This window comes from Nanorana parkeri, unplaced genomic scaffold (genome assembly GCF_000935625.1).
Source record: "Nanorana parkeri isolate BGI_ZX_2015 unplaced genomic scaffold, ASM93562v1 scaffold1066, whole genome shotgun sequence".
In the NCBI taxonomy this organism is placed as follows: Eukaryota; Metazoa; Chordata; class Amphibia; order Anura; family Dicroglossidae; genus Nanorana; species Nanorana parkeri.
This window is the reverse complement of record NW_017307334.1, coordinates 180,629-196,047: the sequence shown is the minus strand read 5'-3', so window position 1 is coordinate 196,047 and position 15,419 is coordinate 180,629. Positions and strand designations below refer to the sequence as shown.

General features: G+C 46.5%; 1 protein-coding gene across 1 annotated transcript in view; it reads left to right on the top strand.

The window, feature by feature from the left end:
- Positions 1-3,519: 3,519 nt before the first annotated feature.
- LOC108796146 (ras and EF-hand domain-containing protein-like) overlaps positions 3,520-15,419 on the top strand; it is a 66,446-nt gene continuing 54,546 nt past the window's right edge. Inside the window, exons 1-2 of the mRNA XM_018567572.1 lie at positions 3,520-3,611; positions 6,131-6,277. Of these exons, the coding sequence (XP_018423074.1) occupies positions 3,520-3,611; positions 6,131-6,277 (239 nt within the window). The remainder of the gene's footprint in view (positions 3,612-6,130; positions 6,278-15,419) is intronic.

Here is a 15,419-nt window from a genome sequence, read left to right as displayed (position 1 = left end):
GCTTCCTAGACAGGGAGGAGGACTTGTTTAAAAGAGGTGTGAAAGAGGCCATTTATGTAAAAATGGAGAAGCCAAGCTTGAATAGAGGTGGGGGGAGGTGAGACATCTATTGTCTGCCACATACAATGCTGTTTTAAATCCTCCCTCTAGGCAGGTTATTAACACCTCCTAGCTCTGATTATGCAAATGCAATCAACACCTGGTTGCGACTAATCGATTATGTGGATTGTAGCAACATTCACCATATTTATTCCCAGATAATTTTTGTACACGTCATTCTGAATTGAGAAAGCTGGTTGGATGACCAGTGAAACGTCTTCAAGAAAAATACAGCAAGTCCAGTTGCCTTGACTTATTTTTATAAAAATCAAACATTGGTATGATATGTGATAATTAGGGGTGCGGAAATTAACGATTAATCCGTCGATTAATTGTTAATTTCTTTGATCGATCAAAATTATTTTGATCGATCAAAGTTCTTTTGATCCGTACTCACCTCTCCGCCGGCTTCCGGGTCTTCCGTCGGAGATCCGGTGACGTCACCGGACTCCCCCCCTACCAGGCTGGTGAAATCGCACATAGCCCTGGTGGGACCCCATAAAGCCTTGGTGAGACCCTACGGAGTAAAATACAGCAAGTCCAGTTGCCTTGACTTATTTTGATCCGTTCTCACCTCTCCGCCGGCTTCCGGGTCTTCCGTCGGAGATCCAGTGACGTCACGGACACCGACGTCACCGGACTCCCCCCCCTCCCCGAGTGGCTCTGTCGGCTAACGAAGGGAAGGGGGGAGGAGTCGGGTGATGTAGTTGTCCGTGATGGGTAACGAAGGGAAGGAGGGAGGAGTCCGGTGACGTCACGGACATAGACTCCTCCCCCTTCCCTTCGTTACCTGACGGAATCACTTGGGCTGAGTCTCCTCCTCACTCTTGGGCCGGTGAGTCATCGCATGTAACGCTGGGTGTGCCATGAAGGAGTTATTAAAGTGATAATTAAAGTGTGACTCATTCTAACCGCAGAGGGCAGAACCAAATGTAAAGCCCCCCCCCCAAACCGGCTTCCTAGGAAAGAGAAGGGGGTGAAGGTGTTTCCCCCCGGAGTGTGGTGAGACCCCCTATGAGCCCTGGTGAGACCCCACAAAGCCATGGTGAGACCCCATGGAGCCCTGGTGAGACCAGGGCTCTGTGGGATCTTGCCAGGGCTCTGTGGGGTCTTGCCAGGGCCCTGAGGGGTCTCACCAGGCTGGTGAAATCGCACATAGCCATGGTGGGACCCCATAGAGCCCCGTGTGAGACCCTACGGAGCCCTGGTGCTGGTGAGACCCTACAAAGCCCGGGTTTAACCAGGGCAGTGTGGGATCTCACCAGGGCTCTGAGGGGTCTAACCAGGCTGGTGAGACCCCCACATAGCTCTGGTGAGACCCTACAGAGCCCTGGTTAAAGCAGGGCTTGGTAGGGTCTCACCAGGGCTCTGTGGGGTTTAAGCAGGCTGGTGAGACCCCACAGTGCCCAAGTGAGACCCCCAAAGAGCCCTGGTGAGACCCCACTGAACCCTACTTTAACCAGGGCTCTGTGGGGTCTCACCAGAGCTCTGAGGGGTCTCACCAGGCTGGTGAGTGAATGTGCAGCGCTAAGGGTCACCGGTGGGCAGAGGCGGCTCTAGAGTTTGCGAGATCTGAATGTGCGTTATAATTAATCGAAATTAGTCGATTAATCGATTAAACATTTTTTTATTAATCGAACAGGAAAATTTTAATCATGACCAGCCCTAGTGATAATAAGACTTCAACTGTTACTTTTAGCATGCAGGATATGAGACCACAGTTTGTACCTATAAACTCATCATCAGTGAAGATTGTCAACATTTTTTTTCTAATGGCAGTATAGTTTAATACAGAGTTCTGTTCTGTGGACATCAATCATTTTCTTAAAAGTGAAAACACAAAGGATGCTTTCATCTACAGGATTACAGACTTTTCCTATTGTCCGCATCTTGCGTATTAGCTTAGATGTTAAGTGATGCATCATAACAAAGGAAATGAGCAAAGTGGTTTCAAGATTTCTACTCAGCTCTTTTGTTTTTTTGTTACTGCCATAAAAAATTATTATTTAGATACATGAAGTATTTTTTACTCCAAAACAAAGCATCAGAAGAGGAGAGATGCTGTCAACTAACTTTTCAGGAGTTGAAAATGAAACTCCAGATCTGTTGAAGAAAATAAATGTACCCAAGGTGAACTATCTGCATTGCCATGGTTCATGCAAACTTTACTGCGGGTTCTTAAAGTGACAGTAAACCCAGAATTAAAATCTTAAAAATGCATTCAAGTATCTTAACTATTAACAAAAATTTAGCTTACTTGTGCTTCACTCAGCTGTAGATCCTCTAATCATTTCTGAATTGATGTTGACACTGTCCTTCCTTCTGGAGGGTGGTTACCTTTGTTCCCCATGGTCCCTGTGTGTATTGTAAAGTATCCACCACTCCAAGCTCACTCCCGTGATGGACTACAATCTCAATACAAATTTGTAGAGTAAATGTGAGATTGTAGTTCATCATGAGAGTGAGCTTGGAGCGGTGGTTACTTTACAACATACACATTGACCATGGGGAACAGACCTAGCCACCCTCCAGAAGGAAGGACAATGTCAGCAAAAATTCAGAGATCATTTGAGGATATACAGCTGAGTGATACACAAATGTCAGGAGTTAAGGTACTTGAATGCATTTTTAAGATTTAACTCCTGAATTTAGTGTCACTTTATATTTCTTATATTCAACAGATTGATGATTGTCATACCATGTCCTTGTAATAAGCAAGGGTGCTTTGAGAGTGTTGTGAACACGTGGCAGCTTCTATTATGGTATCTGTTATGTAAATCAGACTTTTGTCTTGCGTTTCAGAGAGCCTATTTTTAATTTTTGGCTAAACACAAGTATGTTTTGGACCCATGGGTGGAAACCAAAGAATCCTGTAGGAAACCCCCCTAAACAAAGAAAAAATATACAATCTCCATGCTGACAATATACATGATGGGAGTTGAACCCATAATCCCAGCCATACAATCCAAGAGCACTAACCACTAGGCAACTGTGCTAAAATGACGTAGTTGATGAACATGGAAGGATAAATGTGCTGGTGCCAGAATTTTAATAATCTATATGCATATAAATTAACAACTGAACTTCAGCTAAACCCTTTGTTTAAGATAGAACAAGGAAGCGTTTTTATTCTCGTCTTTATGTCTGCATAACTATCATTAGGACATAACCTGTCATTAGGACAATAAGCAAAATTAAATGTACCTAAAGGGAACTCAGCAAGAAAAATAAATAGGTTTTATCCCTTGTTTTGTCCACTTGAAAGTCCAACTTGCTTAAACAAAAATGCAGCACTCGATGCACATTATTTTCCCCAGAAAAGAACTGGCACTGGATTGCAGAGAGGTGAGTTTGTGGAGGACAGAGCAGGTTATTTTCTGGGATGAATAATGCCTAGCATCATTCAACTTACTTCCAGACATGCCCCCTGTTGGGCACTTCATAAAGCTGCCCTGGGCACAAAGGAGACTTCTGCAAGATTCAGGACCACCACTACCAGATGAAGAAGAGAAGTAAAAAGACCTTATGTGACCAGACTGAAGACTGCAGGATTTTTTTTTATTTTTAAAAATGAGGGGTGCTGCAGGATGATGCCTTAAGGGGGTCCAAAAAAACTGGAGTTCCACTTTAATCATGTGATCACAAATATACAAAAGAAACAGAAGAAGCATCAACATTTAAAAAATTCCTACCTAGCATGTTTTATTGCTTTCCTTTCTTTACCATTGTGCCTGTTTAATATCTGCTGTCTTCCTACATATTCCAATCTTTTTGAAGTTATGACACACAAGCCATTTTCAGGTTTTATCATGACACGCTTATTAAGTGTCATCAGCCATGTATCTATGAGATCATAAAATTATGCTGCCTGGAAGTATTATTTATTATGGCATCTTCATATAATTCATTGGTGGTACCACAATGTGTCTACAATCTGTTTTCCTATTTCAGAAAACTACATACATTCAGGCAAAAATCAATGGAATCAAAAACGAAAACGAAAATCTACAAAGAGGGTCACAGAGTTTTCTTCTTTCCCGTCACTGGAGGAAGCAGACGCAGAAGAAAGGAAGCAATTTAAGTCTTTCATGGAACATCTAGGGGCAAACAGCATTTTTGATTTTACTATACTATGTAAATACATTTGTAATCCAGCACGTTATTATTCTGAGTTGCCCCACTCAAGCAGGGTCCATATTGAGTGGGGCACGTGAGATTAATAACGTGCTGGATTAGTGTGATCCTAGTTCATTTTATTACTTCATTGCTGTGCTGTATGTGTATAGGCCAGTGATGGCAAACCTTTTTGAACCCAAGTGCCCAATCTGCGACGCAAAATCAATTTATTTACCTCAAAGTGCCAGCGCTGAAAATAAGTTTAGTACTGTATTGCAGTTCGGGCGCTCGGGTTTAAGAAACGTTCAACATCACTGCCTTAGGCCCCAATTCACACCAAGCGACATACCTTACAAGCGGAGCCGTGACAGCGCGACTGTTCGGGGCGACGTTCCAGCAAAGATCGTGCGACCTTCACCGTCGGGCTGCATTCAAAAATACAAAAAACGCGTGACATCCGCGGAAAAAAGGGTCCTGCTGAAGCCACAGCAACGGGCGACATGGAGCTGTACATTAAAACAGCTCCATTGAATAACATTGGCCGGTGACTTCTCGCAATAATGCGCGAAATAGCGGGATTTTACGCACAGTATGAATGGGGCCTTAGGCAAAATAGGGAAACACACATATTCAAACATTTATACACTTAATAAAACACATACACACGTAATGAAACACACACATCACGCACTTATTAAAACACACACATAGAACTACTAATAAAAATGAATAAATAAAACATTGCCCCCTCTCCTGCTTACCTGTTTTGCAGGGAGGTGGGCTGCATCCCTGGGGTCTCTCATCTCTCATGGGGGGCTGTGCGGCTCTTGGGGGGGGCTGTGCGGCTCCCGGGGGGGTGGGGAAGGTTATTTTGCTCTCAGGAGGGGAGGGGGAAAGGCTGTGCGGCTCTCACGGGGGATCAGAACCTCCCGGATCGCCTCTGTAGTCGGGCCGGTCACAATCAGGCAGCGGCAGTGACCTCTAAACAGGCAGATTATACGGCTGCTCGCGGGGGCCTCCCGAGATCCTAGCGAAGAGGAAGCAGTCGTCTAATCTGCCTGTTTAGAGGCCGCCGCCTCTAAATTGATAGATCATATGCTCATGGGGATTTTTTCTGCATATTGCCAGCTACATTTAAAATTTCAGTACAAAGATTATTAACTAGAGGACGCAGAAGGAAATGTTATCAGTGTCCATTACATAGGAAAAAAGAATGATACAGTTTGGCAAATGCAGTTCATACAATCCCAGTGGAATTTGGTTAGGGGACTATCTGGTAGTCAAGTTTAAACATTTTAGAGTCATTTCATACTGGTCAAAGGAAAATATGTTGTGTCAATTTCTTGTATGCCAACAGAACACTTTTATGTGGCACATTTTACACCAGAGCTAATTTAATTAAGTGTAGCCTTGAATTGCAGCGCTATAAAATATAGCAAAAATTATAGGCATCATCCCAGCAGCTCTGCTCACTCTGCTCCCCCTTTCAGAGTATATACCATATGCTTACACTAGAGATTAGAATGCTAGAATGCTGCTGAGTCCCGAAGTTGGCCGAGGGGCTCAGTCGAGCCGAAGGCATATGCTTCGGCTCAACTGAGCCCAGGTGAAATTCGAAGCTGGCCGAACGGTTCTCAGTGTGTAATGACAGATGGGCGTCCCTGGTTACCAGGTAACCAGGGACGCCCATCTGTCATTACGATGAGAGCTTAGCAGAGCTGGCAGTAATATGAAAGCTGACTCTGCTGAGCTCTCATGGTACTGACAGTTCAGCGTTCCCTGGTTACCTGGTAACCAGAGGACGCTGATCTTTCAGTAACTTGAGAACTCAGCAGAGCCGGCTTTGATACCACCGCCGGCTCCGACAAGCTCTCATTGTAATGACAGAAAATATATTTCTTCTTGATTGTTCCAGTGAAACAGAAATCTGGAAACTGTGGACCAAATTGAGCAAAGAGGAGCCCCGCTTGCTGGAGAATCTTGAAGAATTCCTGGCAAAGGTGACAAGTCAAATCAGAGAAACCAGAAAAGAAAAGGAAACATTAGAGATTATGTTAAAAAGGTAAGTTGAATATAAGAATAGTTATGATGAAATATCTGTATTTTTTTCGACAGGGTGTTAGTCATGTGAAAAACACACAATATTGCTCCACTGCTCCAGAGATATGATTATGTAATTTGTGTTTGTACATGACTGCATTAAGCAAGCATTGTTATTATGATCATGGTGATTATTGTTGTTAAAAGTAATATAATGTGTTTTTATTTAGATCCATAATAATGTTTGGTCCAGGAAATAGAATAATGTGATCTATTCAGTTTAATTTCCTTTAGCATTAATTCCATATTATTATATTCATTATGAATACTAATAATAACAATAAGATTTAGTTAACCTGTGGCTAGGTTATGGACATTCAAGTATTTACATTTTTAACAAGCAGTAAGGCTACAAGACTGTCCAGCCCTTGCTAGGAGAAGCGAGTTGACCTGGATTAGAGAAGAAATTGCCTTAAATAACTTTGCATGTTATGTTTCTGTGTCTTTTTTCCCCTACCATTTCAAAGCACCTTTATTTACATACAGTAGTAAGTGCCAGTGTCCACAGGTATTTTACACACCAGGAAGTGTGGAATACTGGCAGCAGCAGGTGGCAGGGTTTCAACAAATTGGCCCCTTGCCAGGTATGCCTTTTTATTGCAAATGTCCCTGTGCTGGCGTGATCACTTTAAAATGTGTAAGGCCCCATCATTTAAATACATACCCACAATTCCAGGACATTACGTTTTCAGTTATACTTCTACTTGTTAAAATGCATAGATGTGAACTGAGGTCTTCCCAAACATTGAAGCATTGTAAAATGTGTCCTCTGAGAAGGTCAGAATTCACCAGGAGGGGACATCAAACAAGCCTGAAAAAATACAAACAGCAAGATAACTTTGTTCTTTGTTTTGCTTCTCTGTTCTGGTCCTTTTGGCCATTTCTGGTTAAATTCAGCAAGATAACTGTAGGGTAAGGGGGTGCAGTGAATGCTGCGAGCAGTGAAAAGATTCAGGTTCTGTAAGAATCGCCCCGGACTTGGGCTATGATGCTATATGGATCACAACTGCGGTTAAGGGTACGGGTATCAGAGCAGCAGCTGCACCTCACTTGCCCTGTTTTTGGAGGAGGCTGAGAGGGAGCTGCTTCACATCATTTCCCGCTATGGTGAAGGGTGCTTGGTTACCCTTGAGTATGGGGGTGAAGTTCAAGCAAGTAGATGCGTCTAAGAATGCACACAGTGGGTGTTTTTGCACAACGGGTAAGGGTTCCTCCCAGCAATGATGAGTGTTCACATCAGTGATTATTAAACACAGTAAACGATCAGTTTCCTCCCAGCAGAGATGAGTATTCACATGACAAGGTAGAACATAGTCCCATAACAATTTTACACCCAAACTCCCATGCTGCTATGCCACCACCCTCCAATAATCCCCACCTCCCAATTAAGACACCACACTCGAGATTGGAGTTAAAATGGCTGTAGCAGCCTTTTATTACAAATTTCAAGTGAAACAGGTTGTGTATAAATAACACGTTTACTTATAACAATATATATATATATATATCTAACTATATCTGAGGTCTGTGAAGGCACCTTTTTACTGAGATTGTCGGTCTCTGCAAACCACTTAAACACTGGTCCCTAGCCGCAACACACCGACTCAGGGACAAATATGAGAAACTGCAGAGACCTTGTAGAACTAAGACTTAGACCTCTTTACTGAAGAATCCGCCACAGCGACAAGTGGGAACACCTCACACTTGTACGCCCCTCCACACCCCCAATGCTCTGTGGATGCCCTCCTGGAGAGCCAGGGAACACATATCCGTACCAATGGCGTTAAGATGAACACCATCACCTCGTAAGTATTGCCAGGTCTCTTGTTCCAATTCCCGGTGACGAACCACTAACCCCCCATTCCTGACAGCAAACCTTCCTACCTCCCTGTTAACCTTGATTCTCGCTTTGTTTAAGCGGTCGACTGACCGGGCCAGACGCAAAGAAATCCGCGCCACAATTTCCGACCACACGATCAAGGTGTGAGGGAAAGATGACCGGAGGCGCAAGAAATCAAATTTAATGTCCCGTATAAGCTCCCGCATGGAACGGAGTCCGAGATCGTTACCCGCCACATGCAGGAGCAAGATATCCGGTACCCTATCCCACCTGGAGGACCTACCTTGGGGACCACTCTACTGCATAACATACCTGGCACGCCTATCCAGCGTACCTCGGCAATGTTTCTAGGTATGCCCAGCTGCCTGCCGTCTGGACGAACATCTGCCCGTTTTGCACCCCAAAAGACATAAGAATGGCCCAAAATCCACACGAGGCCAGGACTGGAAATACACTCGGAACTTGTCCCACTGAAAACGAGATAAGGCATCTGCTAAGCTATTGGAAGCTCCAGGCAAATATACGGCATAAATAAAAGCATTGAGCTGCAAGCAACGCAATACTAAGTAACGCAACAACCTAATCATCGGAGGTGAGGAGGCCGACACCCTGTTAATTGCTTGCACTACTCCTAAGTTGTCACAATGGAATCGTACCTTTTTGTTCCTAAAGAAAGGGGCCCAGATATCGACAGCCAGCACCACGGGAAATAGCTCAAGCAAAACTAAGTTACGCAATAACCCCGCATCCGCCCATTCCTTGGGCCAAGGCTCAGCGCTCCAACAACCTTGAAAGTATGTGCCATAGCCCAAGGAACCAGCAGCATCCGTGAATAGTTCTAAATCCGCGTTACTCACCGGACCATCCATCCACAAGGATTTTCCATTAAACAAGGTCAGGAACGAATGCCAAACCGCCAGGTCATCCCGATGCTCCTGTGTCAACCTGATGAAATGCCTAGGTGCCGTGACACCAGCTGTAGCTGACGATAACCTACGGCAAAACACTCTCCCCATCGGGATGATTTTACAAGCAAAATTCAATTTTCCCAGGAGAGACTGTAACTGCCGCAACTGCAACTTCCTCTTGCCTATGGTCGCCTGAATCTCCGCCTGGAGATCTAGTAATTTATCTACCGGTAAACGGCATCCCATAGCAGTGGTATCTATGACAATACCCAAGAAACAAATTAAAGTGGATGGGCCTTCCGTTTTGCCTGGGGCAAGGGGAAAACCCAGGCGAGATGCAATGTGTTGAAAAGTAGCCAGTTGGACAGCGCACCTATTGGACTCAGGCGGACCGATAAAAAGAAAATCATCCAGATAATGAATGATAGAATTAAAACCAGAAATGTCCCTGACTACCCACTCTAAAAAGGAACTGAATTTTTCAAATAGCACACATGATATAGAGCAGCCATCGGCAAACACTTGTCCACAAAGTATGAGCCCTGCCACTGGCAGCCTAACAAATAGAAACAATCAGGGTGAACAGGCGGCAGCCGAAAAGCAGCTTCTATATCTGTCTTTGCCATGAGCAAACCCTTACCATAGCGCCGGACCCAAGCGACCGCCGCATCAAATGAGGTGTAAGACACCGTACAAGCTGGATGGGCCTTCCGTTTTGTCTGGGGCAAGGGGAACACCCAGGCGAGATGCAATGTGTTGAAAAGTAGCCAGTTGGACAGCGCACGTATTGGACTCAGGCGGACCGATAAAAAGAAAATCATCCAGATAATGAATGATAGAATTAAAACCAGAAATGTCCCTGACTACCCACTCTAAAAAGGAACTGAATTTTTCAAATAGCGCACATGATATAGAGCAGCCCATCGGCAAACACTTGTCCACAAAGTATGAGCCCTGCCACTGGCAGCCTAACAAATAGAAACAATCAGGGTGAACAGGCAGCAGCCGAAATGCAGCTTCTATATCTGTCTTTGCCATGAGCGAACCCTTACCATAGCGCCGGACCCAAGCGACCGCCGCATCAAATGAGGTGTAAGAAACCGTACAAGCCGCGGGGTCGATAGCGTCATTCACGGAACCACCTTTAGGGTAAGAAAGATGATGTATTAATCTAAATTTATTTGGATCTTTTTTAGGTACTACCCCAAGAGGAGAAACCACAAGGTTATCCAGAGGAGGAGAAGAAAACGGACCTGCCATGCGACCTAGGCTAACTTCCTTGCTAAGCTTTTCTGAAACAATAAGGGGATGTTGAAGAGCAGAATTTAAGTTACTTGGAACAGGTGGGATAACAGACAAAGAACATGGAATCCGAAAACCCTCCAAAAACCCTGCCTCCAACAGGGATGCCGTGACTGAGTCCGGATACCTACTTAGAAAAGGAAGCATCCTTTCCACTTTCACCGGTGTCATCCCTTTTTCCCGCATACTCACCAGAACAGGACCTGGCTTGTTTAAAACACTTGTTAAAAGCATGACTCCCTCCACAACCGGAACATTCATGTTTGAAGCGGCAACCACTTCCAAACCTGCAACTTCCTTCATTGTACTGCCAGCAAAAACCGTTTTTTCTGGCGGCCGATTGTCCCGCGTTAGAGGAATTCCCAGCCGCCGACTGAAAAAAGGGGGCAGGTGACCTGGTAGAGGCCATCAGCTTCATCCATAAGCTGATGTCCTTATGGTCCAAAAGAATTGAAGGACGAACAGATTTGCGCTGGCAAAACTGTTCATCATAACGTAGCCACGCTAAACCCCCATAAACTCTATGGGCCTCCCCTATAGCATCTAAATAGCAGAAAAGAGCAGAGCAGTGCTCCGGCGTCTTTTCGCCAATAACGCTAGCTAAAATCGCAAAGGCCTGTAGCCAGTTTGCGAAGGTTCGAGGGATCAGACGATAACGACGTTTTTCTTCGTCCTCTTTTTTGGAATCGTCTGGCTTAACCCTGTCCAGATTAAATGTTTCAAGCGGCAACAGTGAAAATATCTCCACATAATCCCCCTTCCAAATTTTCTCTCTAACTTCCTGTTTAAGGTGAGAACCCAAAGGACCCTCAAAACACACATATACCTCGCACCGCGCCGAGTCTGCTAGACGAATGGTATCTACTGATTTTTCAGTTGTTTTTGTGACAACCTGGGACTCCTTACCTGTAAACTCCCGCGATGATGCGGCGTCTGCAGGGTCCACCGCAGTCCCAGTCTGAACAGCGGAGGAAACCGCCGCTGGCAGAGTTGCGGCGGGAACGGGTATAACGACCTCCGCTGTGGACATATGGGGCAACCAGGCGGCAACCGGCGTTGCCGGTAACGGTCCAGCTGCAAGTCTATTTAACACATCACGCAAGCTAAGCAATACGTCCTGTATCCCCTGTGAACCACTAGACCCAGCAAGCCCAGGTTTTGAAACACCCCTGGCATTAACCGAAGCGACAGCTCCCAATGATGACCCATCCTGCTGACCACCCCCTTGGTCCCGGGACGCAAGACCCGCACGAACCCCACTAAACAATTCCCCCAAAGCAGTGTGTAGTGAAGAAGAAAGTAAAAGGTTCTCACCTGGCTGACTAGGAGCAGTCCCAACAGCCGTATGTCCAGCATCCTGAGTAGAGAGTTCCTGCATCTGTTCATCTTCAGAGGCAGACACCTCCCCCTCTGATCTGCAGACATCTGAAGGATCCCTGTGAAAGGAGCTGCTGGGCACACTTGAAACAGCTGCCGAAGGTCCGGCAAGGCTGCCGGTGACGTCACCGCCCCTTCTTCCTGTCAGAGAGGACCCCTCTCTGCTCCTTAGCTGTCTTCTGCGGTGCCCGTTCTGCAGAGCCACCGCAGGGGCAGACACTGCTGAAGGTATCCCTTGCTCATGTGTGGAAGAGCCCCTGGCCGCACCCCGGGACTGGCCAGTGCCCGCATCTGCACTAATCCCTCGCCGAGCTGCCTCACCGACAGGAGCATCGCCAGGTGAGGCAGCCGATTGCTCCTGTGAAGTGGATGGGGGGGAGAGGGTGTGAGGTGGCAGCTGAATGTGAACCCTCTCCCTGGGGCTCCGCCTGCGACGAGGATTCCTCCCAGGGGCACCATGCGGAAGCGCAGGTGGGCGCTTGGATGGTGGACCTGAAGGGTCCCTGGAGGGGCTCCTAACTCGGCGCTGAGCCCCACTGGATGCACCGTGTTCCGGCGAAAAACGCTCAGGAGGCCTGGACCTCCTAGCCCGTGTCGCCCGATGCTCGGTTGGTTGTTGGACGTCCTGCAGGATAGTAGCAACTTGATCCTGTAGCCAGTTTGGACCCTGCAATTGTGCAGCAGTTTTCAGTTGGTCCAATAACTGTTTTAAATCAGTCATGTTTCTGGTTGTCTTTCAAGAGGCAAAGCAGCTGCGGGTGTGAAGCTCGCTTGCCGTGTGGCAAATCCAGACTGAACCAGTACTACTCCACCCCCCTCCAGACCACTAAGGAGGCCCTCCTGCAACTCTTGAAACCGGCCAATCAGGTAAGTGACCATCCCCCCTTAACACTAACTTAACCCCGTACTTCCGAGTTCCCTGTCCACCATGTCATGTAGTCCTTCCGCCTATTTTTCTTTTCTTTTGCTCCAGGACTATCTTGACAAGGTAGAACATAGTCCCATAACAATTTTACACCCAAACTCCCATGCTGCTATGCCACCACCCTCCAATAATCCCCACCTCCCAATTAAGACACCACACTCGAGATTGGAGTTAAAATGGCTGTAGCAGCCTTTTATTACAAATTTCAAGTGAAACAGGGTGTGTATAAATAACACGTTTACTTATAACAAACAATATAAATTTATATATATATATCTCTAACTATATCTGAGGTCTGTGAAGGCACCTTTTTACTGAGATTGTCGGTCTCTGCAAACCACTTAAACACTGGTCCCTAGCCGCAACACACCGACTCAGGGACAAATATGAGAAACTGCAGAGACCTTGTAGAACTAAGACTTAGACCTCTTTACTGAAGAATCCGCCACAGCGACAAGTGGGAACACCTCACACTTGTACGCCCCTCCACACCCGCAATGCTCTGTGGATGCCCTCCTGGAGAGCCAGGGACCACATATCCGTACCAATGGCGTTAAGGTGAACACCATCACCTCGTAAATATTGCCAGGTATCTTGTTCCAATTCCCGGTGACGAACCACCAACCCCCCATTCCTGACAGCAAACCTTCCTACCTCCCTGTTAACCTTGATTCTCGCTTTGTTTAAGCGGTCGACTGACCGGGCCAGACGCCAAGAAGTCCGCGCCACAATTTCCGACCACACGATCAAGGTGTGAGGGAAAGATGACCGGAGGCGCAAGAAATCAAATTTAATGTCCCGTATAAGCTCCCGCATGGAACGGAGTCCGAGATCGTTACCCCCCACATGCAGGAGCAAGATATCCGGTACCCTATCCCACCTGGAAAATCGATGCACCTCAGGGACCACTCTACTCCATAACATACCTGGCACGCCTATCCAGCGTACCTCGGCAATGTTTCTAGGTATGCCCAGCTGCCTGCCGTCTGGACGAACATCTGCCCGTTTTGCACCCCAAAAGACATAAGAATGGCCTAAAATCCACACGAGGCCAGGACTGGAATCTAGAAAAAGAAACAATAACAACAAGACAATACAGCAAAATCCAGGAACCGCCAGAGAAAAACACAGTTTAACACGTAAACACAACTATACAAACTGGTCACAACAAATGGGGGCGCACATACAAACGATATCTGGAAGACTCCCACCTCCCTATACGCTTTAAAATTTCTTCACTCAAACCCCATTGGGCGGCTTCTGTGGCCGCACCAATACGAAAAGAGTGGGATGAAAAATTGCTCACATCGTGCCCAGCCCTCAGAAGGCAAGCGCGTAACACCTTACTAAATTGAAAACGTGAAAGGGACGCCCCATCCGCATGTATTAAAAAGGAGCCCAGAACCTGTGGGCGGACTGCCCTAAACTCCTCCACCGCTTGAACAGGACACACAGGGGAAAAACAAACCCGGCCGAGCTCCACCCATCTCCCCTTCCCTCCTTGATCAGTCTTAGAACTACGTAGTAACATTTTTACCCCATATGATGTCACCACCACATCGTGGCCCAAGATACCCTGTTGCACCCGTTTAGAAGGGCTGACCAGCTCCCCTAAGCGAAAAGCTCCAAAAAAGGCTAGGATAAAGGCAACCCTAAATAGAAGCACCTCATAACGAGAGGAACAGTACTGCGGAAGCTGGGCCAACAGATCACAAAGAATAGCAAAGGTGATAGGACGCCGGCCGTCACGGCGCTTGTGCTCTTTTCTATAACCCTTCATCACCTGACGGACTAGAAAATCTTTTGTACAATCCCGATAACCTAATAGCTTAAAAAGGAAAGCCAAACCAGATAGCTTGCGCTGTAAAGAAGCAGCGGACGCACCCTGCGATATATTACTGACAATAAAGTGAAGTACCACCTCAGTACTCACCTCAGAAACTGACCCCCCGGGAGTAACTCCCAGCCACTGGAACCATTGCAACCATACCTTGACATATGCCGTCCACGTAGATGGGCTCAGTGACTTACGAAGCAGTCCAGCGATGACTCCAATGGAAGCTTCCACAGATGACTGGGACAAGGAACCCCGCATTGCTCCGCATCCGGCGCCAACACTCGGAACTTGTCCCACTGAAAACGAGATAAGGCATCTGCTAAGGTATTGGAAGCTCCAGGCAAATGTACGGCATAAATAAAAGCATTGAGCTGCAAGCAACGCAATACTAAGTAACGCAACAACCTAATCACCGGAGGTGAGGAGGCCGACACCCTGTTAATTGCTTGCACTACTCCTAAGTTGTCACAATGGAATCGTACCTTTTTGTTCCTAAAGAAAGGGGCCCAGATATCGACAGCCAGCACCACGGGAAATAGCTCAAGCAAAACTAAGTTACGCAATAACCCCGCATCCGCCCATTCCTTGGGCCAAGGCTCAGCGCTCCAACAACCTTGAAAGTATGCGCCATAGCCCAAGGAACCAGCAGCATCCGTGAATAATTCTAAATCCGCGTTACTCACCGGACCATCCATCCACAAGGATTTTCCATTAAACGAGGTCAGGAACGAATGCCAAACCGCCAGGTCATCCCGATGCTCCTGTGTCAACCTGATGAAATGCCTAGGTGCCGTGACACCAGCTGTAGCTGATGATAACCTACGGCAAAACACTCTCCCCATCGGGATGATTTTACAAGCAAAATTCAATTTTCCCAGGAGAGACTGTAACTGCCGCAACTGCAACTTCCTCTTG